We start from the raw sequence: 26,779 nt of genomic DNA, 5'->3' as shown, positions 1-26,779 counted from the left end.
AGTGTTACTTTGCTGTAACTTTAAAACATTTATCTTTTGTCTATTTCAAGTATATTGTTTTTTTATCATTACAGGTCATTATTCATATTTTGGATTTCATATTTCATGAACAAAACAGGATCTCCAGTATTACATCATGTTTGAACAGATGGGTTATAAATGACCAGTTCTGAGACATTCTGTTGTTTTCTGGTCAATTCGGCACGTTTGCAAAAGTTAATACGTCATTATTTCTGTGTGTGTTTAATAAAAGAGAGCCCGATAGAATGTGTTCATCTAAAGAGAAACGGAAAGAAACTTTAACTCCCTCAAATCACGTTGAAATACGTTGGAAAAAAAGGAGATCGCCTTATTCCTCCTGCTGTAAGAGGTCAAAAGAGACATCAGGTGCTTCAACTTGAAGCCACCATGAGGGTCAATCCAAACGTTGGTTTGAATCAAACAACTACATACATTTACTCAATACAGCGATTACTGAAGGAGTCGTTAAATAGTGATACTTGTGAAAATAGAACCATGATAACCATGATACAGTAGGGTCCATACTTTCTTCTTCCTAACATTCTGCTGCTTTTTAACCTTCTGTCCAGATGAACAAGAGGTCTGGGGCCTCAACAGTGTGCACCGGTGACACTCTGGAAGTCGGCTTGAGAGTCTCGCAGGCAGGCCAGGATTTGGATGAGCTTTAATTGAAGAACATGGTTCTGTAAACACACTTTAGCAGTATATGGCACAATAATAAACAATCCACACACATATGAAGCTGCGTGAACGACACCCTGACTGACATTCAATTCACAAAAACATGATGATCATAAACAATAATGAACAATAAAAACAGAACCTTGGATTTTGTATTGAAAGCCCTGTATTTTCTCTCATTATGGTAGAATTAGACAGCGATACACCTACTTCATGGAGACTGTTGTTCACTTGGGTGGATGTTGTGGAGGGGGTCCTTCTTCACCACGGCAAGGATCATCCAGCCTGTGATCATCCAGCAATGCTTTCTTCAGCGGACATCCAGACCTTTTTGAGTTGCCACATCATCAGTGTGCTTTTCCTCTCTGGCAAGGCACCAAACTGTTGACTTGGACACTCTGAACATTCCTGCTGACGGGTTGCTTCCTTTTCTTCGGTCACAAAATGATCCACTTCACTTGAGTTTCTTGGATCCGAAAACAATCAATAAAATGAAAGGGTTGAAAATAATTCACAAAATCTGGGTGTGGGCCTGAACTCCCAAATTTGTCAAAAACTAAAATTCAAAATGATTAAACTATCGCCAAAGGGAGCGTTGATCCAAATGAATAAAGATGCAACAGTGCAACTCTCCGACCACCTCTTTCCTCACCTAGAAAGCCTCCTCGTTGCAAAATGTTGCTTCGAGGAAGCAGAAATGGCTTCACATCTTCAGTCCATCATGAGCTTTTCTTGGGTGCAGAGCAGATCTGTCTTTCTAAGCGTGATATCTTCCTCAGGTTGAGTCGGTCTAAACGTTGCCTTCACTGAGATCTTGTGAACATTACACACACATACACGCGCAATAATTGGATGTCCACAGCTGCTTTTCTTAAAGGCCACTGTTTTATTTTCCAGAGACGTGAACCTTCAGAGCATCAAGTCAGACCTCTAAGCTTCTGATCAGTTCTTCTGACAAATGAGCTTGAACATTTAAATCAGGTCAGACCTCCATCATTGGCTCTGTCAGACATAATCAGACTCCTCTGGAGATGACACCCTTATCATAAGTTGTCCCAATATCTCATCCACAGTGGAGTGGAGAACCCAAAAAGCAACATTGCTGCTTCATTTTTATGTCTTCAAAGACATAATTTCTGCCATGAATGTTGATTCCATCTTAACAAGAGCAAAAGTAACAGAAGTGATGTGGAATATTCCTTCAACTTGACGTATACAGTAAGCATTGTAGAACAATAAAACACAAACAATGTAAACAAACAAAACAATGACAACATGAGAGGAGTGGCCACAGAGTGATCATCGCCTCGCTTCTTGGATCCTCCATTATCATCAGATCTCACTTGATTTGAAAGTTCTTACCAAAACATAAACATGCAAACTCACATCAGTGAGTTCCTGTGACCTTCTCTGCGTTCCTCACATTCTTCCAGTTTGCATAGGGACACAGAACCAGATGACTGGATACCAAAACCAACCCCGATACCAAAGCCAGCAAACAAAGGTCCAGTGAAGGTGGTGCTGAAGGTGTGGAGGTGGATCAGAGTGTTAGAAGAGACTCGGTAGAAGGACAAAATGCCAGCTGGACAATCCACATATACTGCAACTCTGTTGGGGAGCACTGAAGCTGGCAAGGAGGAAGAGGAGGAGTGCAAGGGGAGGTCCATCACTCGGCTGTTGTGCCAGATGGCGTACCCTCCAGATGAACAGCACAGACTCCAGGACTGATCGTTCATTCCAAACCTACAAGTGGAACTGTTCCCTTTCCTCTTAATGCCTTCATATGTGACAGCTACGTGAATAACTCCTCTCCACTCTACCTCCCAGTAACAGCGCCCAGTCAGACCAGTAGCACAGAGCAGCTGGCAGAAGCACTCAAATCTGTTTGGATTGTCTGGATATTGTTGGTAGTCTCTGACTGTGGTCACGGTCCTCTTGTCCTCTGACACGCTGAGCTTTCTGTATGCAGTGCATGGATCCAGAACCAGTTCGCAGGCAACTAAAGGAGACCAGGACCACAAAACCTCAGTGTGATTATTTTTACATTATGAAGGTTGACAATCGTCCCTCTGACTGTGTCTAAATGATGAACCAAATACTTCCATGAAACTAGGTGAAGATTGTCTCCAGACAATAATGAACTAGATTCCAGACCCTTTTTATTAACTGAAAACTTAGTTACAACAACTGGAACCATTATTACCCAAGAATAACTAAGTTTCTCATATAAAGAAAAGTGGTTGATGTGTATGTTTGATAGCAGAAGAGCGAAGGTTCTTTGCTGCACTGTCCCGATAAAAAATGTCATTTTCTGATTAAATATAGTCAATCAATCAATCAATCAATCTTTATTTATATAGCGTCTTTTACAATCAAAATTGTTCCTACGTGCTTTCCAGAATCCCAGCGCCTGACCCCAGACAAGCAACAGTGGCAAGGAAAAACTCCCCTTTAACAGGAAGAAACCTTGAGCAAGACCAGGCTCATATGGGGGGGGGGGGGGGGGGGGGGGGGGGGACTCCTGCTGATGGGGGGGCTGGGTAGAGAGAGAGGAGAAGGGGGGAAGACAGGTAGAGGATAGAATAGAGAGGAGAGGAGAGGAGAGGAGAGGAGAGGAGAGGAGAGGAGAGGAGAGGAGAGGAGAGGAGAGGTCACTTACACTTGCTCACTCCTGGTCTCAGCCTCTGCTGCCCACAGTTTTCCATCCTAAAACCAACAGTTATTATTAACAGTTATTATTTCTCTACTGCACAATTATTATCATTGTGTTCTGTTTGGTTCGAGTTTCTCTGGTTCGTCCCTACCTGAGAGTTTCTAGGCTGCAGAGTGGATCATTGAGAGCAGCTGTCAGCAGCTGAAGCCCAGAGTCTCCTGGACAATTAAAACTAAGGTCCAGTTCTCTCAGATGACACGGTTTGGATCTCAGCACCAAGGCCAGAGCAGCGCAGCCTTCCTCTGTGATCTGACACCCTGCCAGGCTGTAAAAGTTGAAGAAAGTTAGATGTTTCAGAGTGCTGGATCTAAAATAAGGACTCAAGTGTTGGTGCAAGAACCTAAAAGGAAAATAAGTGGGACATTTGTGAAGAAGAAGATTGGAGCGAGCAGTCATAGACGAGAAGCTGCTGATGTGCTGGGGCCTGAGCCCCAACACTAACCCTAACCTGCCTCAACACAACGTTCAAGTTCGAGCTGAATTGTTCGCTTACCTAAATGAGTTAGATGAGTTGGCCGTACTGTACTACTGCATGAGTCAAGTCTCTTTCTCTCTCTGAATCTCTTGATTGTAGGTGAAAACTTTATCTTTCATCTGTTCTAGGTTTTTTTTTTGGAACTTTAGTACGCGTTTCTTCCAGCTGGGATCACATGACCTCCAGCTGTTCTCATTACAGTTTAGAAGGTTTCAGATTTTAATGTTTTTTTTGTACCTGAGCTCTGCGCTCCGGGGAAGAAAGCAGATCACGGTTCTGCTGGGGCGGCTGTCAAACTGTGGGTCATTTCAACTGCTTCAGGTTTTATAAATGTCCTGACATGATCCCAAACACATCTCAGAACCTTTTGCCTTCTGTGCCTTCTGGTGTTACTATTGTTCTCATCATAGTTGATTCTGACTTGGTTTTGGAGACTGTAACTAGGTACTGAAGTGCACTTGGATTCAAACTTCTTTAAACCAAAGTCTCTGTAGTTGTGTCCTCATATCTGAGTTTTGAGCCTCATGGATCCAGGATGCTGTCTTACCCGAGCACTTCCACGGTACAAAGCGGACTCTTCAGACCATCACAAAGGAGCAACACTCCATGGTCCAGAAGGTCATTATTGCTCAGGTCCAGCTCTCTCAGGTTGGAGGTATGGGAGCTGAAAACTGAAGATAGCGTTGCACAGCTTCTCCATGACAGGTTACATCCACTCAACCTGAGAGAAAAATTGCCAGAAATAACAAATAGTTCCTCTTAGTTTGTTTCAAATAGAAAATAAAATCTACTTTCATGTTTGCATGAATGTGTCTATTACATAGCTTTGTTGGAGGCCTTGACCGCTGGCAGCAGCCTCAGAAACGCCTCCTCTGAAGCAGAGTACTTCTTCAAGTCAAACAGAGCCAGATCTTTGTCTGACAGTATGATGAAAACCAGAGCTGACCACTGAGAAGGAGAGAGGACCTCTGCAGACAGACTTCCCGAGCTCAGGTAAAGTTGGATCTCCTCTTCAAGAGAGTGATCATTCAGCTCATTCAGACAGTGAAACAGATTGATGGTTCGCTCCGAAGGTGTTTCCCTGATAATGTCCTTGATGTTTCTGATTGCACTTTGGTTCACCTTTGACTTCCTTCCTGTCTGCCGCAGAAGACCATGTAGAAGTTTCTGATTGGCCTGCACTGAAAGACCCAAAAGGAAACGAAGGAAAAGGTCCAAGTGTCCATTTGAACTTTTGAGAGCCTGGTTCAGAGCATTCTGGTAAAAGGAGGTTAGTTTAGATTTGGGTCTGAACACGGCAGACCAGCGGGATGCTGAATGATCTTCTGCCAACAGATTAACACCACAGTTGTTGAACATCAGATGGACATGAAGAGCAGCCAGAAATTCCTGAACACTCAGGTGGACAAAGCAAAAGACCTTGTCCAAATACAGTCCTCTCTCCTCTTTAAAGATCTGCGTGAACACCCCTGAATACACCGACGCTGCTCTAACATCGATGCCACACTCTCCCAGGTCAGACTCGTAGAAGATCAGATTGCCTTTCTGCAGCTGCTCAAAAGCCAGTTTTCCCAGACTTTCGATCATCTTCGTGTTCTCTGGACCCCACAGTGTCTCAGTTCCTGCGTAATACTTTTTGTTCTTCAGTTTGAACTGAACCAACAGGAAGTAGATATACATCTCAGTCAAGGTCCTGGGCAGCTCTTCTTCATCTGACGTCTTCAAAACATCCTCCAGAACTGTTGCAGTGATCCAGCAGAAGACTGGGATGTGACACATAATGTGAAGGCTTCGAGATGTCCGGATGTGGGAGATGATTCTGCTGGCCTGGTCATCATCTCTGAACCGTTTCCTGAAATATGCCTCCTTCTCTGGATCAGTGAACCCCCTGACCTCTGTCACCATGTCAATGCACTCCGGCGGGATCTGATTGGCTGCTGCAGGTCTTGTGGTTATCCAGAGTCGAGCAGAAGGAAGCAGATTTCCTCTGATTAGGTTTGTCAGGAGAACATCCACTGTGGTGGACTTGGTGAAGTCCGTCAGGGTCTCATTGTTGAGGAAATCCAGAGGAAGTCGACACTCGTCCAGACCGTCAAAGATGAAGACAACCTGGAGCTCCTCCACCCTGAAGATTTCGACTTCCTTGGTTTCAGTAAAGAAGTCATGAATGAGTTCCACCAAGCTAAAACGTTTCTGTTTGAGTAGGTTCAGTTCTCTAAAGGTGAATGGAAACAGGAAGTGGATATCCTGGTTGGTTTGGTCTTCAGCCCAGTCCAGGGTGAATTTCTGAGTTAAGACAGTTTTTCCAATTCCAGCCACGCCCCTTGTCATCACTGTTCTAATCGGCTGGCATCTACCCGGTGAGGGTTTAAAGATGTCCTCAGGTCGGATTGTAGTTTCGGCTCTCTCGGGTTTTCTGGATGCTGTTTCAATCTGTTGGACCTCGTGTTCATCGTTAACACCTGCGCTCCATCCCTCTATGAGCTGGAGCTCTGTGTAGATCTTCTTCAGAAAGGTTGGGTGCCCTGCTTTTCCAATTCCCTCAAACACACACTGGAACTTCTTCTTCAGTGAAGATTTGAGTTGGCACTGGCACACTGAAGCAAAAGCCTCTGGGAGAAAAGAGAAAGAGCACCACACTGTCACTGTGTGACACTAGTGCCATGGACTTTTTAATCCAAGGCCTACCCTTCCATAAACATAGTCTTCCAGATAATCACAGATAAATTAAATCCCTAATGTGTCTAATCGGTTATATTTTCTGTTTCACTCCCATGAAATTAGTTAGTTATCAAGGCACATCCTTCTGTTCCAGGCCAATGCTATCAAATATCATTATATTTTAATGTGTGTATGAATATTTTTGATGTCATTATTTATTTAATAATGATAGGAATAGAGATAAAACTTTTTTTACACTGTCAATCGATTACTAAAGAATGTGTAACCTTGCACAAACGCTGGCAAATGTAGACATTAAATTAAACCCAAAAGTTTAACACCTGGAAGAATGTCAAAGCGCAACAGGAGTAGATTCAAGAGGCTGAGATGAGGCCACCTATCGACCAAAGAACTAGTATACCATCGGAAAATGAGGCACCTAACCGTCACCCTAACCATCAAAGAAAGTAAACATTTATGACCCATGGCCCTCAAGGCCTACGTCTGCCAAACTCTGGCCCACAAATAGACAACCAAGGCCCACAGGGGCCAGGACCCAGTGGTTGAGAATGTGTGGACCTCTGCATGTTGGATGGTTTTAGATGAAACATACTGCTCCGCAGGAGGGTTGACAGCTCGTCCTGCTTCATCCTCCTCAAGAAGTCCAGGGTGATCTTCAGAACTGCCTCACTGCTCCTTCTTTCTTCATCATCTAGGTGATGACTCTCCAAAACGTCTGAGCATAGTGGAGTTAAAATCTTCTGCAACCTTTTCAGCTCATTCCTCACAAAACCAACAACATCTTTTTCAAGAAGCTGAAAGAAATAGAAGAATTTGTATTAGATGTTGTTTTCTCTGAAGATGCAGATTTATCGTTGACAAACCCTCAGAACCAAAAGAAAATGTTTATCTTGAAGAAACTCTCAAGTATCTCTACATACCGTAAAAAGGGAGGGCAGGTCAGTGTCAACTTCTGAATTTTCCTGACTTTTCCTGAAGGCAACACAAAAAAGGTCACAACGTGTTTTCCACAATTAAACTATTTTTTATTCAATTCAACAGCATTTCATTTGTTTCCGGGGGCAAAGAAAAAGGTGAGTGCGAGCAGCTGTGAATCCAAAAAGCAAAACATGCAGCCTTCTATAGAGGAAACCGTCCTTCATGCACACTCACCTTTGATCCAACTGTTGCTGGTCTCCAACATAAGCGGATGGGTTGCTCACTGGTAACATCTTGCCGACTGACATCTTCAGGCAGCCTGAGCTTCACCGCGGAACATTAAACATAGAGACTGACATATGACAAAACATGCTAACGAGCTGTCATAGCTTTTCTGTTTCAACACCCACCAAGTCTTAGCAGGATCTTGGAAAGCAAGAGGAGGGTCCATGGACTGGGTACTTCTGAAGGACACACAACTGGGCCCGCATGCAGCTGAAGGAGTTGGTCTGTGCTGCTTCCCAGAGCTGCAAAAAAAACCACAACAGTGAAAATGGACACTGATGGAGGAGCCATGTGACCCCAAGAAGTTTGTCTCACCACTGATCTCCAAACAAAGGGGTGTAATGGGGCTGGACCCCATCCCACGAGTCTTCATCCAGACTCATACCCGAGGACCGACCTTCGCAAACTTGAACCACAGACGTTCGTTTTTGGTCACATTTAGCAGGACATCCTCATTCCATCAAACCCAAACCTGTCAGACAGCTACATTCCAACCTCCTGTGCAGGAGCGCCCTACAGACGCTGTAGCGATAAAAACGTGTGACAAAAAAAACGGAAGTATCAGAAACTCACTACCAGCGATCAAAGAAAGATCTTCAGATCTTTCTACGAAAGAAAGAAAAGAAAAGAGAATAAAATCAAGTAGAGAGAGAATTTGTGTGTGTGCAACTTTAACTTCAACACTGATCTAACACAACCTAAAGGTTCCACCAAGGTTCCTCAAACGTTTCCCAGGAACCGTACGATCACTTGAACTGACCTTGGGTCAGTAGAAGGTGTTCCTGCACATCCTCGATTTGACAGGGCCATCTAGTGGACAATTGGAAGAGGTAACAGGTGCAATTCAGTCATTGATTCATTGATTTTTAACTTGGTAACTGATTGTTCTGTCTGTCTGCAGAACCAGAGAAGAAGATTCAGCTTCATCTTGAACTTTAAATAAGTCGGTGTCCGTTTAAACGACAGTCAACTACAATAACGACGAGGATCACATATAATTCAGGAGAAGCGGGTTCCGAGGTGCAGTCTAAACATGAAGGTTGAGACATGAAACTTGAATTTATTAGAAATTTAGAAGACATTCTGGGCTCTTCTGTTTGTCCTCGTCACTAATAGCAACATTCAAAAACGACACAGAGACAAAGTTGCAGTTAAAAACTCATCAGCGGCGTTAGAAATAAGCGCAGCCTCGTATTGATTCACGATGCCCCGCCCCCACCTTCAGACAGCGGTCAAAGATTGTCTATGAGTAAGATGGAGCACTAAACTATGAAAGTGACTCCTTACGTTTGCCTGCTCTTGGCAGAGTCTCACACAGCCAATCACAGGCTGGAACCTCACGGTGACCCGAACCAGCAACATGTGGACAAAGTGTTTAGTGGTTGTGGGGGAAATTAATGTTGAAACACTTCCGGCCTCAACGCGTGTCAGAGGCTCCGCCCCTCGTGCTCTGGGTTCCTCAGGTGTGGTCAAGGAAACGTGACGATCAGCCCGAACTTCTTCGACTGAGCCCATCAGAACCCGTCGAACGTGGTCGGCCCGTTCAGCTCAAGATGCCGGAAGTGATCAGCGTCCGAGAGTTCGTGGAGGAAACAAATGAAGACTATAAAGCTCCGACAACGTCCAACTTTAGTACCCGGATGATTCAGTGTAGGAACACAGTGACAGCACTGGAGGAGGTAACACACACACACACACACACACACACACACACACACACGAACTCACACTCACACAAACCTAAACACACACGTATTTCTGTGTGTGTTTAAAAGCGAGCATGATAGAACGTGTTGATATAAAGAGGAACTGAGTGTGACTTTGAGTTCCTCAGTTTTATCATGTTGAAGACTTTTCAAGTCCCAACAGTCTATTGTTTTAATGTTTTAAAGTTCAGTTTTATGCCTAGAGCCATGTAATGTGGCAGAAACAAGTCTTTAAAGACTAGATCCAAAACCAAAACAAGGCCTTAGTTCAGACTCCTTACTACACATTATTATTATTGTGATTGTTCTTGTTGTTGTTATTATCATTGTTGTTATTGTTATTATTGCTGTTGTTATTTGGGGGTGTTATGAGCATAGAAGGATGGTTGGACACTAACATCACCACAGAGCTGCTGGATCACACATGAGTTTACTGAGGACGGACACAGAAGAGAGATGCTCCACATTAGCTTCCTGGGCTAACGGCTGAGAAAAGGAGTAATCTAACAACCCAGAGTTCAAAGTTTAGTCTGGAATGTTCCACAGAATTGACTCCTGGGCACGTGTTCCCACCCATGATGCTTCTTCTCCCTGACATCCTATATCCCAAAATGTCCGTATCTAATGAGATGCACTAGTGACCCATTGTTCAAGAATATCTGACCATCCATCTGACCCACATTGCTCCGTATCAGAACAATGTGGGTCCTTCCCTGGCCTGCCCCTGCCCCACAACTTGTAAAACCTCTGCACGACAGCTGTCTGACCAACATTTCACCTGTGTGTGTGTTAGGCTCTGGATATGGATCGTTCAGTTTTATACAAGATCAAGAAGTCGGTGAAATCTATGAATACATCTGGTCTGGGTGAGTCTCACACACACACACACACACACACACACAACATAACGTGTGGTGACTGCAGGGTATTGTGTGTGTGTGTGTGTGTGTGTGCGTATGCGTGCAAGCGGGTTGTCAGGCAGCAGAGTCATCCTCCAAACATTCCCATCATAACGCCGTCCTGTCCCAGCTTGTACAGGGAGCTGCTGTGGTGCATTCAGGGGTGTCAGGAATAAATCAGCTGATGCACCTGAACGCTCTTCTGTTGCAGCTAAACAACCTGTAAACACATTCGGTTTCATATGAAACTCTTCAACTGTCAGCTGATCCAACAGGTCGTTTCTGTGAGCAGCATCAGCTGATGCTTCATCAAACTATATTTAATTGTGAGAAATGTGACGGACACCTCTTGACTTCTCCCCAATACGCAGTGTCATGGGACATCGAGGAGGAGACTCTTGGAACTCTGGGTAACGTAGCAGTAGAGTAGCAGTACTGTGGTAACGTAGCAGTACTCTAGCAGTACTGTGGTAACTTAGCACTAGAGTAGCAGTACTGTGGTAACGTAGCAGTAGTGTAGCAGTACTGTGGTAACGTAGCAGTAGAGTAGCAGTACTGTGGTAACGTAGCAGTACTCTAGCAGTACTGTGGTAACGTAGCAGTAGAGTAGCAGTACTGTGGTAACGTAGCAGTAGAGTAGCAGTACTGTGGTAACGTAGCAGTAGTGTAGCAGTACTGTGGTAACGTAGCAGTAGAGTAGCAGTACTGCAGTAATGTAGCAGTAGTGTAGTAATGTAGCAGTAGTGCAGTAATGTAGCAGTACTGTAGTAATGTAGCAGTAGTGCAGTAATGTAGCAGTACTGTAGTAATGTAGCAGTAGTGGAGTAATGTAGCAGGACTGCAGTAATGTAGCAGTAGTGTAGTAATGTAGAAGTACTGCAGTAATGTAGCAGTACTGCAGTAATTTAGCAGTAGTGGAGTAATGTAGCAGTACTGTAGTAATGTAGCAGTAGTGCAGTAATGTAGCAGTACTGTAGTAATGTAGCAGTAGTGGAGTAATGTAGCAGGACTGCAGTAATGTAGCAGTAGTGTAGTAATGTAGCAGTAGTGCAGTAATGTAGCATTACTACAGTAATGTAGCAGTAGTGCAGTAATGTAGCAGTACTGCAGTAATGTAGCAGTACTGTAGTAATGTAGCAGTACTGTAGTAATGTAGCAGTACTGCAGTAATGTAGCAGTAGTGCAGTAGTGTAGCAGTACTGCAGTAATGTAGCAGTACTGCAGTAATGTAGCAGTACTGCAGTAATGTAGCAGTAGTGTAGCAGTACTGCAGTAATGTAGCAGTACTGCAGTAATGTAGCAGTAGTGTAACCTACGAGACATCCACACATGTGCAAGGAGAACATAAACACCACCCAGAAGAGCCACTGGCCCCTGGGGAATCAAACCAAGCACCTTCTGACTGTGAGCTGACAGTTCCTGGTCAACTGTCAGATTTTTAAATCCAACCTTTAATCTTCAGTCTGGTTCTAAGTTTTTCTAATTTAAATGTTTCTATGTTCCAGCTCACGTGGAGAGTGAGGAACTTTATGTTCAAGCAGTAGAGAAGTTTGGAGAACATCTGGTGGGGAGGGACAATGCCCAGGTGGGCGCTGCGTTTCTCCAGTTCTCTGTCTTCTCCAAGGAGTTGATGGCTCTCTTCAAGAACCTGGTGAGGGTGGAGAAGATCCTCCATGGCTTCTCCTGGAGTTGTTCTATATGAGCTTACAATAACTTCCTGGTTACAGATGCAGAACATGAGCAACACCATCAGCTTCCCTCTGGAGAGTCTGCTCAAGGGGGACTTGAAGGGGGTCAAAGGGGTCTGTATTCCCCAGCTGTTGTTTGTTGTTTATTATTGTTTATTGTTGTTTATTATTATTTATTATAGTGTTATCTACAGTACTGTAATGGTACTGTACCAATACTGTAGTAGTTCTGTAGTAGCAGTACCATATGAGTACTGTAGTATGACAGCTGTAGCAGTGCTATAGCAATACTGTAGTAGCACTATTGTAGCAGTACCTTAGTAGTACTGTAGCACTACTGTAGCACCATAGCAGTAATGTAGCACTGTAGCAGTACAGTGGTAATGTAGCAGTACTGTAGCATTGTAGCAGTACTGTAGGACTGTAGCAGTACTGTAGCATTGTAGCAGTACTGTAGGACTGTAGCAGTATTGTAGCAGTACTGTAGGACTGTAGCAGTAGTGTAGCAGTAGTGTAGCAGTACTGTAGCATTGTAGCAGTACTGTAGGACTGTAGCAGTAGTATAGTAGTATTCATTGTTCAGTGCTAATCATGTGATGTCTGATTTTCAGGATTTGAAGAAGCCTTTTGAGAAATCTTGGAAGGATTACGAGGCCAAACTGTGAGCGTGATTTCAAATCCATTCCCAATATTTGCTGATCAGATTGACTATTCTGGTTTGCGGTGTTTGTACTTCCACTCCATCACCTTAGATGATGTCACGATTTTGACAGATGACACATTCCATTTTAAGAAGTTTGTTTTTGGCATAAATAGAAAAATATCCCAGTAAAATCAACCCTGATTAATTAAAAAACAATTCTGAAAACAATTTAAACATTGAATCTACATTTTCCTCTTTGGCTAGTTATCATTCTTTATAATTGGACAGTCAATCAATCAGTACTGGAGTATTTAAGCTTTAGGAAAAGTAGCCACTGACCACCTGGAGCTTAGGTGTTGCTATGACAACGGCAGGGCAAAGATTGAGAAGGAGAAGAGGGAACATGCCAAGCAGCACGGAATGATCCGGACTGAGTTCAGCGGTGGCGAGATCGCAGAGGAAATGGAGAAAGAGCGCCGCCTCTTCCAGCTGCAGATGTGCGAGGTGAGCGCCGCCACAGGCTGTTTGTCACATGGCCGCTGAAGACCCTGTCATGTGACGTCACCAGTCGGCCTGTTCCCTGTGCTTCAGTACCTGCTGAAGGTGAATGAGATCAACGTGAAGAAAAGTGTGGATTTCCTGCAGGGCCTCATCAAGTATTTCCACGCCCAGTGCAAGTACGTATGGCGGCTCAGGCAGCTGAGCAGAATCACACGCGTTCTTTTTATAAAGAACAAGACCCTCAGCTAAGTTAAAGTTACAGCTTTGCCAGGAATGTCATCAGGTCACCACCTCTGTTCTTCTTCTTCAATTTCCTTCAGTGGTGATTCATGAGACTTTACAACTGTCATCTTTAGGTGCTCCTCCAGGAGAAATTAAATAGCAACAAGAACCTTGATGGAGTGTTTGGAGCTTCTAGCGTGTGTTTGCTTCACTACCAGAGGAGGAGGGGAGGAGAGGAGAGGAGAGAGGAGGGGAGGAGAGGAAGAGGGGAGGAGAGAGGAGGGGAAGGGAGGAGAGGAGGAGAGGAAGAGGAGAGGAGGGGAGAGGAGAGGAAGAGGGGAGGCGAGGAGGGGAAGGGAGGTGAGGAGAGGAAGGGAGAGGAGAGGAGGAAGAGGAGAGGAGGGGAAGGGAGGAGGGGAGGAAGAGGAGAGGAGGGGAAGGGAAGGGAGGAGAGGAGAGTAGGGGAGAGGAGAGGAGGAGGAGAGGAGAGGAAGAGGGGAGGAAAGGAGGGGAAGGGAGGAGGGGAGAGGAGGAGAGGAAGAGGAGAGTAGGGGAAGGGAGGTGGGGAGAGGAGGGGAAGGGAGAGGAGAGGAGGGGAGGAGAGAGGAGGAGAGGGAAGGAGGGGAGAGGAGAGAGGAGGAGAGGAGGGGAAGGGAGGAGAGGAGGAGAGGAGTGGAGAGGAGAGGAGGGGAGGGGAGGGGAGTAGCTGGTTGCCATTCTTAATTTAAAAGCGTCCCGGTAGAACCTGAGCAGAACCGTCATGGAACACTTATTTCTGATGATGCAGTTTCTTTCAGGATGGGCTCAAAGCTGTGGAGATCCTTAAACCCTCTGTTGAAAAACTGGCGACAGACTTAACGGAGGTAAAAACCTGAAGGATCAGACCAGAACAGGTCACATGACCGGGGCTCATTCTCATCTTCTGCGGTTCTTTTCTGCAGATTAAACAGAATCATGACGGTGAGAAAAAACAGCTGAGTCAGCTCCGAGACGTCCTGAAGGCATCGCTTCAGGCTGAGAATCGGGAGGTGAGATCAGCCGCACGTCTGTGTGTTACCATGGCGACGCTACTAAAAATGCTCTATTAAAAGAAGAAGGTACACTTTCATAAAAGAAGTATTTAGATGGTTAAAGGTGGTAGCAGAGGGTTGATGCACATTAAAGTTGATAAAAGTGTTCTGTAGAATCCTGTCAGCAGCTCTGGAGAAGAACCTGTTGTTTAGAACCTGTGGGTGGTTCTTAGTCCGGGACTGCGTCTTAAAGTAGGGAGCCAACTCTGAGCCGTCTGGATGTTCTCTAAAGGTCCTTCAGCAGTTGTCAGGGCAGCTTGGAGCGCTTGATTCTAGTCATCCATTTTAGAGTTGTGAATAAAAAACATTACTAATAGGGGGAACACTGTTTGGGACATGTCCCTCTGGGAGGATACCCCCCAGGACACGCTGCAGTGTCTATGCTGGAGAAAGTGTCCATTGAGAGGGAAGTGTGGGTACCCCTGCTCAGACTGCTGCCCCTGGAACCCAGTACCGGATAAACGGGGTTATTATCAGGCTCCATGAATCCAGTCTGGAGCACAGCGCCATCTATTGGAAAGTTACTCTCTTTGATTGCATTAATGTGGTTTAAAAAAGTTTGTGGTCAGTTAAAATTGCTCTCTACGCACCAGTAGCTGGTATTAAAAGATGACATATGATTTATAGCTGATGAGCTAGCTATTGAGCTGAGTAGACCTGTTGTCCTTCTGCCCCACGTGGTTCCATTTTAGCTGTTCTCACCTTTCTAACAAGCTGCCACCAAAGTTTGCTTTGCAGCGTGTGGATGTTATTGTGTTGTGTTAACAACCACATTGTCCTTGGGACCCCGTGGTTTCCACACCTCACGCTCCATCGTTATCAGGCTATATAACAATAGTTCTTTCGTTCACCTTCCCGGTCTGAACTGATGGGCGGTGACATCCCCAACAAACGATCGACGAGGAATAATGTTGTGGATTTGGTATGGAGGTGTGTGTACCTCCGGTCCGGATGCAACGCTAGCTAACCTGAGCTTCATGCTGTGTTGCGACTCTTGACAGGATGCTCAAGCCAAGCAGAATGCAGGTTACAGCCTCCATCAGTTGCAGGGCAACAAGGCCCATGGTACCGAGCGTTCCGGAATGCTCTACAAGAAGAGCGAGGGGTGAGTCCCACGATACAACGGTTTGAATTATACACACGGGATCGTAGCCGGAACTGGAAGTGAAGCTTGTACTAAGACAGGGAAATAAGTAGAGCCGGGTGAGAGTGGGCCGAGGAGGTGGCTATGAAGGCTTCGAGGCCATCTGGTCTGTTCTCTCCAACTCTGTTGGCCATCGGCGCCTGCAGAGCGACGGGCTACGGTTGTGTGAAGGCCATGTTTGGCCAAACTTGACTGTTAAGAACCAGGCAAGAACCAGACTCCATTACAGACAGTTGAATATGTTCAAACGTTTACCTAAAATAATGATCTGCAGTGGTCGGTCAGTCCATCGAGGTGAATGACTGGGTCACATGACCAGGCTGTCCCCGTTGGTGCCATCCAGAAGATGAGCTACTAGAGCTCAACAACATAAATAAATACCACAACGCTGGTTCTTGTAGAATATATATTGCTGTTTATTGGGAACACCAGAGGGAGATGGCATGTTCTGATGTGTGTTCCTGAGTGACCTGGCAAACATCTGGCACCAGGATGCTTTGGGCAGTGTTCTGCTGGGGAACCTGGAGTCCTGTTATCCACGTGGGTGCTGCTGTGCCATGTAGCACCTACCCAGGTCTTGTTTCACCTCAGGGTCCCCTTTCATGGAAACAGCGTGGAAGCATCTGCTCTTGACGTCTTGCTGCCAGACACCACCGCACCTTCAGGGGACGAGAGGACCAGCTATTGGGGGGGGGACATAATATTAGACATGGGGCACACACTTATGGCCTGAATAGACAAATTGACTGCGCCCATCTGAGGGCCGGGGCCGCTTTCTGATTGGTTGATCGTCTGAACATGTGAGGTAATATAACAAGCGTTTTCTGTTCAGGCTGAGGAAAGTGTGGCAGAAGAGAAAGTGCTCGGTGAAGAACGGCTTCTTAACCATCTCCCACGGCACGGTAAGGCTTTCTTCATATGGAGGAGAATTAAGACGAGCTTAGAATAAAAGACAGCAGAAGGCAAATATTATATGACTGAAACCAGTTTATATTCTCCACCCCTAAAAGTCAATTAACATTTCACTGAATTGATCACTTCTGATCAGCCATTCTAGGAAGATGCGCCAGAGATTCAAATGCTTTGGGCTTTATTTCATTAGTCACTCTGGGCACCGACATGTGAAGAACATGTCACATGAGCAGAAAGCCACACGTATGTGTGTGTAGATGTCATGGGGAGGACATTTGTACCTCAATCTGAAAACCTACAGCTCCAAGATGCATCAGTTAAAAGGCCAGCACTCTCATAGGGAGAAGATAAGAGACGGGAAGGAGGAGCCCATCAGAGAGGAGGACCATCACCCTCACCCTCTCATATTGATGCCTGTCTGAGGAATGCTGACAACGATTCTTGATCCCCTCCTTCTTGACTTTTAGGTAAACCGACCTCCGGCAAAACTCAACCTGCTCACATGTCAGGTGAAGAGGAACCCAGAAGAGAGGAAGAGTTTTGATCTGTTTTCGCGTAAGCGGCCGATTCGCCCTCCTCACTAACAGGTTGTACGTGGCTCACTTTCCGTCTCCACCCCCCTCCCCCAGATGACCGAACCTATCACTTCCAGGCTGAAGATGAAGCCGAGTGTCAGATGTAAGTAGCAGAAGATGTGAGCATGTTGTCATGTTCTCCCACCATCATCTGAACCTTCTGTGATGGCTGTTGTTTCCAGCTGGGTGTCAGTGCTGCAGAATAGTAAAGAGGAAGTGTTGAACAGAGCGTTTAAAGGCGACCAGCAGGATGAAGAGAACAACATTATACAGGATCTGACCAGAGCTATTGTAGAAGAGGTCAAGAGGATGAGTGGCAATGGCAGCTGCTGTGACTGTGGAGCTGCAGGTTAGCAATACTGCTGTTAGCACCACTAATACTGCTAGCACCACAGCTAGTCCAGCTGTTAGCACTCATGGATCTATTAAGAGAACTGACCCCCCCCTTCCCCCATCCAAAACGCTACTGTGCACACTCCGTAGCCCAATAGGGGCTGAGAACTACCGCTTGGGTTCTCCCGGACTCTTTGGACAGTTCCTGTGGTCGGAACTGTGCCTTCATGAACCTGCTAATGGACCGATCGCGATTGAGCCGCTGCAACTGATGACTGTGAAGAGGAGGCAGTGCTTACGTAAATTCTAATGTTTAATTATATGTTTCATTAATAATTATTATAGAATAATTCAACAAAAGCCCAGCACAAAAACTAATATCAAGCAGTGATGTGTTTCTGTTAGAGGTGTTAATCTGTGAAGGAGCCCTGATGGTGATTTAATATCAGGCTGGAGTTGATTTACATTGCAGTGATTAAGATGAGCTCTTCTTTGAAAATGGATGTTCAGTTATGTGTTCAGTTTTTGGGCCATGAACGCCCAATCTGTGAACCTCTTTCTAACTTTACTCAAGTATGAACAGTATTAACTTCAAGCCGGCCTTATGACTGACATTGATTGATCGGAGATAATTCAATGTTAATAATTGCACAAAAGTAACGTAAGTAAAACTAACTAATGTCTTCATAACATGGAAAAGATGCTACAGCTGTATTAAAGAGAGATCCCCTTCTGGCCAGCTGGTTGGTTTTGAACAATTAACATAATTATTGATTATTTTCCTTAGTTACAGTAACGATGACTAATAACCCAGCAGACAGTAAACATGTTGATTCTACTAAACAGTTTGAGTTTTATTGCTAGCAATTTTGCTAGCAGGCTAAATAAAATGCTAGTCAGCTAAGACAAATGACTTATTTCACATTTGTAATATGTATTTGTATAGCGCATTGTACAGCGCATTGTCCTGAGCCACAATCCACTCCTGGATGGGTCACATGTGAACGTGCAAACAGGCTCGGGCCCGTTGCTCTGATGTGCGTTTACAATGTGGAGAATATTCCGCCAGAACTCGGATAAAAAAAAGAATCGACACAAATAATGGTAATTAAAAATTTCTTACTCGTAGCTTTATGCATTAACAAAAACATTTACTGGGTGAGTTCAAGACATCTTTTTCACCATGTTAGCCTATGGAAAAGAGTATTTTTGGGCCCAATGGAAGCGCGGGACTGATGCCATCCCTCCAGTACCGCCGTTGGGCCAGCAGGGTTTATGCTTCCTGTCCTTCCTGTATCGAGTTGTCTTAATAGATCCATGTTATCACGGCTGGACCCGTGGCTAAATATTGACAACCGTCCTGCTAAACTGAACAAAGTCAGATTAAAGTTGTATAGATGCGTGAAAATGACACCAGTGTGTCCTCTGGCAGCCCCTACCTGGCTGTCCACCAACCTGGGGGTGCTCATCTGCATCGAGTGCTCAGGGATTCACAGGGAGCTGGGGGTCCACTATTCTAGGATCCAGAGTCTGGACTTGGATGTTCTGGGAACGTCTGAGCTGCTGGTGAGTCAGAAAATATTATATAGTGTGCATTCGACATGTAGATACAATATGTTGTTTACTATATTGACACGCATGACCTGATGTAATGCGTGTTGCATTTCAGCTGGCGAAGAATGTGGGAAATGCCAGCTTCAATGAGATCATGGAGGCAGATCTGTCGGTGCAAAACGTGAAGAAACCAGATCCGAGCAGTGACATGTGAGTGTTGTCAGGTCACGTGATGACACCGTCCCACACGTATGGACTAAGTGGCCTGCATGTGCATTTCCAGGCAGATGAGGAAGGACTTTATCACGGCCAAGTACACGGAGAAGCGCTTTACCAAGCGGTTCAGTTCTGATGCCACGTCACCCCTGCAGCTTCTGTACGAGGCGGTCAGGAACAAAGACGTCCTGTCCCTGATCCAGGTCTACTCTGAGGGAGTGGACCTGATGGAGACTTGTCTACAGCCCAACGAACACGTATGACCTTATTAGTGTGGAATTTCATTGTATCAACAGAATCTGTGGTATGGAGGATGAAAGCTGACATCATGAAAATAAGGAAAAGATATTTTAGTCATCAAAACGATGATACAATTATGACCTTTCTCAGTAGAAATGTTGTAATAACACCTGTTGCTGTGATTGTTGTGAATCGCTTGCACACGCAGATGTGTCACTACAGTGTCAGAGTTGATTAGTCAGATTTTACAAGTTACACTTGAGACGTGTTACTGGTTTCCCTGCCTGACAGGAGCCCGGAGAGACAGCACTCCACCTGGCCGTCCGCATGGGTGACAGAAACTCCCTCCACATCGTCGACTTCCTTGCGCAGAACAGGTAACCGACGCTGTTGCTGCAACAGCTACACCACTGAACGGGGCCAGCCGAGGGGTTGGCAGACGGCCGCGCTGCAGTAAGTATTAACATGTTGTTGACAACGCGCGTGCTTGTTTCAGTGCTAACCTGGACAAACAGACTGACAGAGGAAGCACGGCGCTGCATTACTGCTGTTTAATGGACAACAGCGAGTGTTTGAAGCTGCTGCTACGAGGAAAAGCTTCAATGTCCATCGGTGAGAACGTAAACGCCAGTCAACAGCACATCCAAAAAATTAGCACTAAGTAGAATCAAATGCCCCCCGAATCTGATCTTATTTGGTCGTCAAGGTCGGGATGGATGCTGTTGCCACAGCTGAACATGTACCGGTAACGGAGCAGAAGAAACCTAGATAGGGAACACGTGTGGATGTGCTACAACAACACATGTTGCCCCTAACATGCATGCAACATGAAGCTGTTTTTAGGCAATTCATCTTCATTTATACAACCTCTATAAAGAGCAAGGTTGCCTCCAGACGCTTTACAGAAACCCAAAGCCTGACCCCCGATCAAGCAAAGGTGGCAGGAAAACCTGTAGCCCGTTAACAGGAAGAAACCTTGAGCAGGACCAGGCTCACTGCTGCTGATGGAAAAGATGGTAAAGGAGGAGAAGGAGAGCGAGCAGGAGCGGGGGACAGAAAGAAGAGAAGAACTGATGCAAACTGAACATCATAAAAGCATACAGTAGATGTTAGTCTGGTTAAGTATGCCTATTCTCTCCTCTCTCCTCCTCTCCTCCCCCCTCCTCCCCCCTCCTACCTATTCTATCCTCTACCTATCCTCCCCCCTTCTCCTCTCCTCTCCTCTCCTCTCCTCTCCTCTCCTCTCCTCTCCTCTCCTCTCCCCTCCTCTCCTCCCCCCTTCTCCTCTCTCTTTACCCAGCCCCCCATCAGCAGAAGGGTCCCCCTACATGAGCCTGGTCCTGCTCAAGGTTTCTTCCTGTTAAAGGGGAGTTTTTCCTAACCACTGTTGCTTGTTGGGGGTCAGGCCCTGGGATTCTGGAAAGCACCTAGAAACAATTTTGATTGTAAAAGATGCTATATACCGGTAAATAAAGATTGATTGAATCAATCACCAAGCTAGAGATGAAAGGTTAACTGTTCCTGTTCTAAATGTGAGCGTTAAGTAAACATATACATAGAAATATAACAAAGATCTCAACAGCCAATGAAGCTGGAGAAACGCCGCTGGACATTGCTAAACGTCTACAACACTCTCGGTGTGAAGAGCTGGTGAGAAATATTGCTGACTTGTTTTTGGGGTTTTGGAACAAGAATTGATCTATTAGGCTGTCCACACATCCTTTTGTTGTTTGTCTGTCTGTTTTCCTGGTTGTTGGTTCATTTCAGCTAACCCAGGTTCAGACAGGAAAGTTCAATGTCCATGTCCACGTGGAGTACGAGTGGTGTCTGCAGAATGAGGATCTGGATGAGAGTGAGGATGAGCTGGAGGACAAGGTGGGCTCGTTTCACCGGAAGCACTTTGTGGCATTGTAGTTACGACGTATGACCGCCTATTTCCTTCAGCCTATTCCGAACCGACGCGAAGAGCGCCCCATCAGCTGCTTCGTGACTGGCGCTGGTCCTAACCTAGCAGTGGTGGCCCGGGATGCTGCCAGCCTGGCACGGGACAGGCAGAGGCCTCAGATTCCTAGTATGATGATCAGCAATGAAACCTATGGTACCATGTTGGACCTGAACCTGCCACCACCTGGACCGACGCCACCGCTGCCCCCAAGAGATCCCAGCCAAGGTTAGAGTCTGTTGGGAGTGGGTGTTCTCTCTATTTTGTACTTATGGAGCTAATGAAAGTCAGTCCCTCTTGGCCACATCACCACTTACTGTAACTACACGAACTACACCTACTGTGTTGTGTTGACTGGTGTGTGTCGTGGAAACAGCAGGAAGACAGCGATCGTCGTCCGACCCACCCAACCCTCAACTTTCTGAGAGGAACACATCTATGTATGGTACATGTCACTTGTCTTCAGGGTGTTCTGGTCCTGTCCAATATAAATAGCACAGCTTTTAGATCATGTCAACGCTGACGAACCATTTCCTGTTTTTTTGTCCCCGCTCTTCTTTTGTCTCCTCTTCCAGTGCTCCCAATGGGACCACCTCATCCAGTAAACAAGAGGACCAGCATGTTGGAAGGCAAGCTCCAGTCTGCTAAGGAGACTTCTCTTCCCCCTCTTCCCCTACCTCCACCAGGTATTCCATTGAATCCAGTCCTACCAGTATCTGCTGTCTTACCGCCACCCCACATTAAAGCTCCATCCATCCCTCCACCAGTTCCTAGTCACCAGACTGGAAGACCACTAGGTGTATCAGGAGCCGTATTCACAAGAGCGTACGTAGTGGTCTGGTTTATACTGGACTTAAAGGTGGTTTGATCTTGGATCTGAAGGCATTTAGTTTCAATACTGGAATTAATAATTGTGCTTTTAGGTCAGGAACGCACCCTCCACAGAGACCACCTGCACGGATTCCGTTTGGGAACCAACAAGGTTCCTCATCTGAGCAGGTTTTCCCACCAGGTTAAGTTCTGAAAACATCTGGATCAGAAGGGACTTCAAAATACAAAAAACTAAGACATGTTGATTTTGTTTCTGTTCTCTCTAAAGGGTCTCAGCCCAGGTCCCCAGAAAGCCCATCTCCTCCCACCCCCAAACCCAGAAGCACCTTCTCTGTAAGTCGTCCAAAGCAACATGATAGTGAAGGCAACACAACTGACACAGCATGGTCATGTGACACATGGAACCATGTGAACGTGGCATTTGATCAGCAACTAAAATGATTTGTGGAGCTTATTGAGTAGCTCCTCCGCTTCGGTTTCTCTCTAACTGGTTGTGTTTCCTTGTAGAAGCAGAAGTCTCAGCGAGTGAAAGCTATCTACCCGTGTTCTGCTGATCATCCTGACGAGTTGACCTTCTATGAGGGGGAGGTGATTGTAGTTGAAGGAGAGGAGGACAGCGAGTGGTGGGTGAGTCAGTTTGGTAGGGTGACAACATCACCCATGACATCAAGTGGAAGTGCTCAGCTCTTGTCTCTGTGTGTTTCAGTTTGGGCACATTGAGAATGAGCCAAGCAGACGTGGACTATTTCCTGTCACCTTCGTCCACTTCTTCACAGACTGATGTTGCGTCTCATTGTCAAACATGCCAAAAGACACCTGGTGTTGGACTCTTGTCTCTCTCTCTGAGAGACGGGGACATCCGTCTTAAAGACGAGAGCAGGACTGGAGAAAGTGGGATGGATCAGTTCTCACGTTATTGTATATGTTTGTACAGTATTCACATTTATGATCACAAAAGGAATAGCATTTGTTTCCTTTAAAATCTGCATGATTTGTTGATTCAAACTTTAAAAATATGCTTAAATCATATTATGGATAGAATACTCTTAAAATTTAAAATAAAATTGCAGATTATAGTTACAATGTGTTATGACATTTGAATGAACTTTATTGCTTCATCAGGTAAATAAATTCTACATTTTTATGATTTGATCATTGACCTTAAGTTCTCATTGCTTGTGTGATTATATCAGCAGATAAACACGTTTCTGGATTTTTTTATTAGTGGAATTTTTGCACATTTCAAATGGTAAAAAAATTAGTGTTTAATCCCAATATTCAGATTCTGTGTCAAATTAGATCACATGAATTGTTCCATCTGGAGACCTGAGACCTCCAGAACATTGGCTCTCGTTGTGGATTATAGCCCGTCATTATTCCATCGTCCTATAATGATGCAGAAAATTTGTCTCTCTTTTGCTTTGTCTAATTTTAAACTCATGTTCTCTTGTTTATGTACATGTACATTTTTATGAAAACAGAGGTGAATGCAACATGATCATCTCAAAACATGTATTACTATTTTATTACAGCTCTAAATCAAAAGGTTAATGGTCAGGGTTAAGGTTATTCCACCTGTAAACCAGATTGAAGTTTAATGTCATCAATCTGACTGGCGACAGATGCTATATCATCCTCTGGAGACACCTGCGGGGCAACAAGGTGCGAAGGACCTTCCTGGTTGTCTCCTGAGCCAGGCTGGAGAACCTCAGTCATTCTTCCTGACTGATGGAGACGTTTGGTTGGTAGATGAGCAGCTTTGGATGAATCATCTCTCACCTTTTCCTGCCATTCCTCATTAGTTTCCTGTTCTCTTCTACACTTCTGCCTGGGTAGCTTCGCAGGGGTATCTTAGCGACACTGACAGCTTTTTCAATTGTTCAAGACATCTGCATTCACATGGTAACGCAGGAACATAACGTGTCTGATTGATCCATGAGAAGTGTAGTGGGTGGAAAAAAATACCATACATATATTTTTTTATTGAAATAGACACCCCCTACATTTCTGCTAAACATTTAAATAAATCTATGGTGGAGTATGTTTGAAATTTGGCAATACAGCAGTGCGTCAGGAGGTGGACCTGTGGTGTTACAGTGGATTAATAGGGAAGCCTCAAGATGTGTTCTGCTCATGCTCTGTTCAATATTAAACAGGCACTGGCTGGAGCAAGAAGCTAATTGCTGGTCCCTCTCTCTCGTTAATGCACAGTCCCACACCCGTGCCTGTGTCATTGTTGCTGCCGGCCCAGATTTTTGCTAGGTCTATTTGGGGGCTCATCCAGGATCGAGTGACTGCGATGCCTGGTGGAGTGAATACTGAGATAATGCGAGTAACTGTATGTCCAGTGCGTCATCCAGAGAGTGGAGGACACGTCTACGCTATTATGGCCATTTAATACTGTTGGATCGCAATACTCTCACATGTCACTGCCAATGAGCGTGTTCTCTGAATAAAGACTACAAGAAGAAAAATGCTCATTTCAAAATGTATTTAGCAAATAGAACCAATTCAAGATACAAATATTACAGAGCTCCGGGCCAGTTCATAACCCTACAATAACAAAGTCAATTGTCAGGGCATGAAGTCTGACCACCTAACTATCCCTTGACCCAGTCTTTTATAGAAACACATATGTAAATTATTGATGCTAATTCAGTCCAATCCACTCCTTCTGCTTGGATGACCTCGTCTTCTTCTTCCCGTTCCATTGGTTGCTGACATAGCTCTTGTTCTCCATTGTTTCCCAAATGGCCAGGTCAAAGTTCACCTTCTTGCAGAGGAACTTATCAACACCAGTAAACTGTGCTGTCCAGTTTTACTGTCTAAACAACAATCCTGTCACGGAAGGGTCAACTGACTGCTTATTGTTTTTACTCTTGCTAAAGATTATACTATCCCTAACTTCTAAACTAACTGTAACAGAAAAGAGAAACATATGGTACAACACATGGTAAAAAGGCAAACAAAATTTTCTTCAATACACGGCTGGCGCTAGTCTACAAGATCCAGAAGAGACTTTCTGATTTAAGTGTGAGTCAGCTGCTGAAAGTTGCAAATTTGCTTGACAATGGCAGTGCAGCTGATTGCTGACTTCATCAGATGTGAGAGATTGGCTGCCTTGGAGGATGAGGGGATGGCCCAGCTCCGTCTGCTTGATGACTTGCTGCATGAAATGGTCTCCATAGATCCCAGAACGGTTGGAACTGTCCAAACAGTGCCTCGTGAGATGGGAGATTCTTCAACCATTCAACAGGGAGATGTGTGTACCAATCCACCTGGAGGGGCTGTTTGGAGAGCTACAGAGGTGGTTTCTTGGGTTAGGTGAGGGTTTATCTTTGGTCTGCACTACCATGCTAGGAGTAAGACTGGACACCAGTTGGTCAATGTCATCTCGGGGCTGGCTAAGTTAGTCATATGGAAGACCAGGAAGAACTTGGTGAGAGGTCAGGGGTCAGAGGACATGGTGGCCATGTTGGTGGTGGCTCAGGGTGGAATTTAATTTTTATAAACTGACAGAACAAATTAATACATTTAGAGACATCTGGGGAGTGAGAGACGTCCTGTGTTCATTTAGGGAGAATTATTTGATTTTGAATTTTTGACAGGTCTCCAGCATCTCCCTCGTGAAATGTGTAAATAAATGTAAATAATATGTGTAAATAAAGGTATTTTTAAGAATGCTCTCCTCTCTCTCATTCCCCCCTCTCTCTCACCGCCTGTCTCATTCTCTCTCCCTCTGTCTCTCTCTGTCTCTCCTTCCCCCAGAAGAGAGAACCATGTGAAATCTTAAAACTTTCTATGCTTCAGATCTCATCCATCTGTACAAGAGGTTTAAGTTTTTGGATAAAGTCAAACACCGTCGACTTACGTTGGTGAAGCATCACAGCTTAATAATGCTAACTTGAACGTAATGGGACCATCCGTGACATAGATGTGGAGGGAGGCTTGACCAACATTCTCCTGTAGCATTGGACCATAACTGCCAGTAAAACTATGCCAAAGTTTAATAGCTGTTTTTCTTTTCTTTTCTCTGAACTCTGGTGGCTCCACCAGAACCAGTTGGTTCTCCGTTTAAAGAACCTGCTTCTCTTATCGGAACATCCATTGTGAATACTAGCTTCATTCAGCACCATAACAATGCACATGTTGTCTACTAACATGTTGTCCGTTGGAAAAGAGTTCCGATCTGGTGCTGTCAGGATCCAAAAACAAGCAGTTCCTGTTCATAACCTCCATCCACAAGTTTGGAATGGCTGCTCACTGAGGCGGTTAAAACTTTAACAGCTTTTTATTTTAATTTAAATCACATGGCAGTAAATGACACATTTTCAATCTTTAAAATGTCTCTGCCACTAGAGGAGACATGTAAAATTATCTTTATGTGGTTGAAGAAAAAAACTAAACAAATAACAGCCTTCCTGTTTCCTTGGTTGTGGACTGTGTTGGTCTCTGTGTATTTGTTCCACTCTTTAGAGGCAGCAACTGAGCCAGGAAATCAGCTAGCCCACAATGCACCACCAACATG

The 26,779-nt window shown here is 45.0% G+C and overlaps 2 protein-coding genes across 5 annotated transcripts; one reads left to right on the top strand and one right to left on the bottom strand.

Moving 5' to 3' along the window:
- Nucleotides 1-1,071: 1,071 nt before the first annotated feature.
- LOC101074979 (NACHT, LRR and PYD domains-containing protein 2-like) lies at nt 1,072-8,277 on the bottom strand. 2 transcript variants are annotated; one of them, XM_011618626.2, is made up of 10 exons: nt 8,091-8,277; nt 7,901-8,017; nt 7,725-7,814; nt 7,493-7,544; nt 7,165-7,366; nt 4,711-6,502; nt 4,438-4,611; nt 3,507-3,680; nt 3,362-3,408; nt 1,072-2,701 (listed from the first exon to the last, which is right to left on the bottom strand). In XM_011618626.2, the coding sequence occupies exons 1-10, from the start codon at nt 8,156-8,158 to the stop codon at nt 2,085-2,087; spliced, it is 3,333 nt and encodes a 1,110-aa protein (XP_011616928.1). In that variant the 5' UTR covers nt 8,159-8,277; the 3' UTR covers nt 1,072-2,084. The 2 variants fall into 2 exon arrangements, with proteins under 2 accessions (XP_011616928.1, XP_003977509.2); XM_003977460.3 differs by lacking the exon at nt 8,091-8,277 and having other exon boundaries at nt 7,725-7,809; nt 7,901-8,012.
- An 849-nt stretch (nt 8,278-9,126) lies between these two features.
- On the top strand, nt 9,127-23,406 carry asap2b (ArfGAP with SH3 domain, ankyrin repeat and PH domain 2b). 3 transcript variants are annotated; one of them, XM_029849462.1, is made up of 29 exons: nt 9,132-9,454; nt 10,275-10,347; nt 11,886-12,031; nt 12,108-12,182; nt 12,680-12,729; nt 13,086-13,215; nt 13,303-13,388; nt 14,222-14,297; nt 14,376-14,462; nt 15,506-15,609; nt 16,481-16,550; nt 17,028-17,115; nt 17,190-17,238; nt 17,318-17,484; nt 18,901-19,034; nt 19,138-19,232; nt 19,306-19,495; nt 19,770-19,855; nt 19,975-20,090; nt 21,061-21,128; nt 21,246-21,353; nt 21,423-21,648; nt 21,797-21,865; nt 21,996-22,106; nt 22,188-22,245; nt 22,344-22,432; nt 22,520-22,584; nt 22,759-22,878; nt 22,958-23,406. In XM_029849462.1, the coding sequence occupies exons 1-29, from the start codon at nt 9,173-9,175 to the stop codon at nt 23,030-23,032; spliced, it is 3,093 nt and encodes a 1,030-aa protein (XP_029705322.1). In that variant the 5' UTR covers nt 9,132-9,172; the 3' UTR covers nt 23,033-23,406. The 3 variants fall into 3 exon arrangements, 2 of the variants coding, with proteins under 2 accessions (XP_029705323.1, XP_029705322.1); XR_003891245.1 differs by lacking the exon at nt 22,958-23,406 and having other exon boundaries at nt 9,127-9,454; nt 22,188-22,279; nt 22,759-22,835; XM_029849463.1 differs by lacking the exon at nt 21,797-21,865 and having other exon boundaries at nt 9,129-9,454.
- Nucleotides 23,407-26,779: the final 3,373 nt, after the last annotated feature.

The sequence above is a fragment of the Takifugu rubripes genome, chromosome 16, assembly GCF_901000725.2.
Source record: "Takifugu rubripes chromosome 16, fTakRub1.2, whole genome shotgun sequence".
NCBI classification, from domain to species: Eukaryota; Metazoa; Chordata; class Actinopteri; order Tetraodontiformes; family Tetraodontidae; genus Takifugu; species Takifugu rubripes.
The sequence above is the reverse complement of the archived record's forward strand: the minus strand, read 5'-3'. Positions and strand labels throughout refer to the sequence as shown.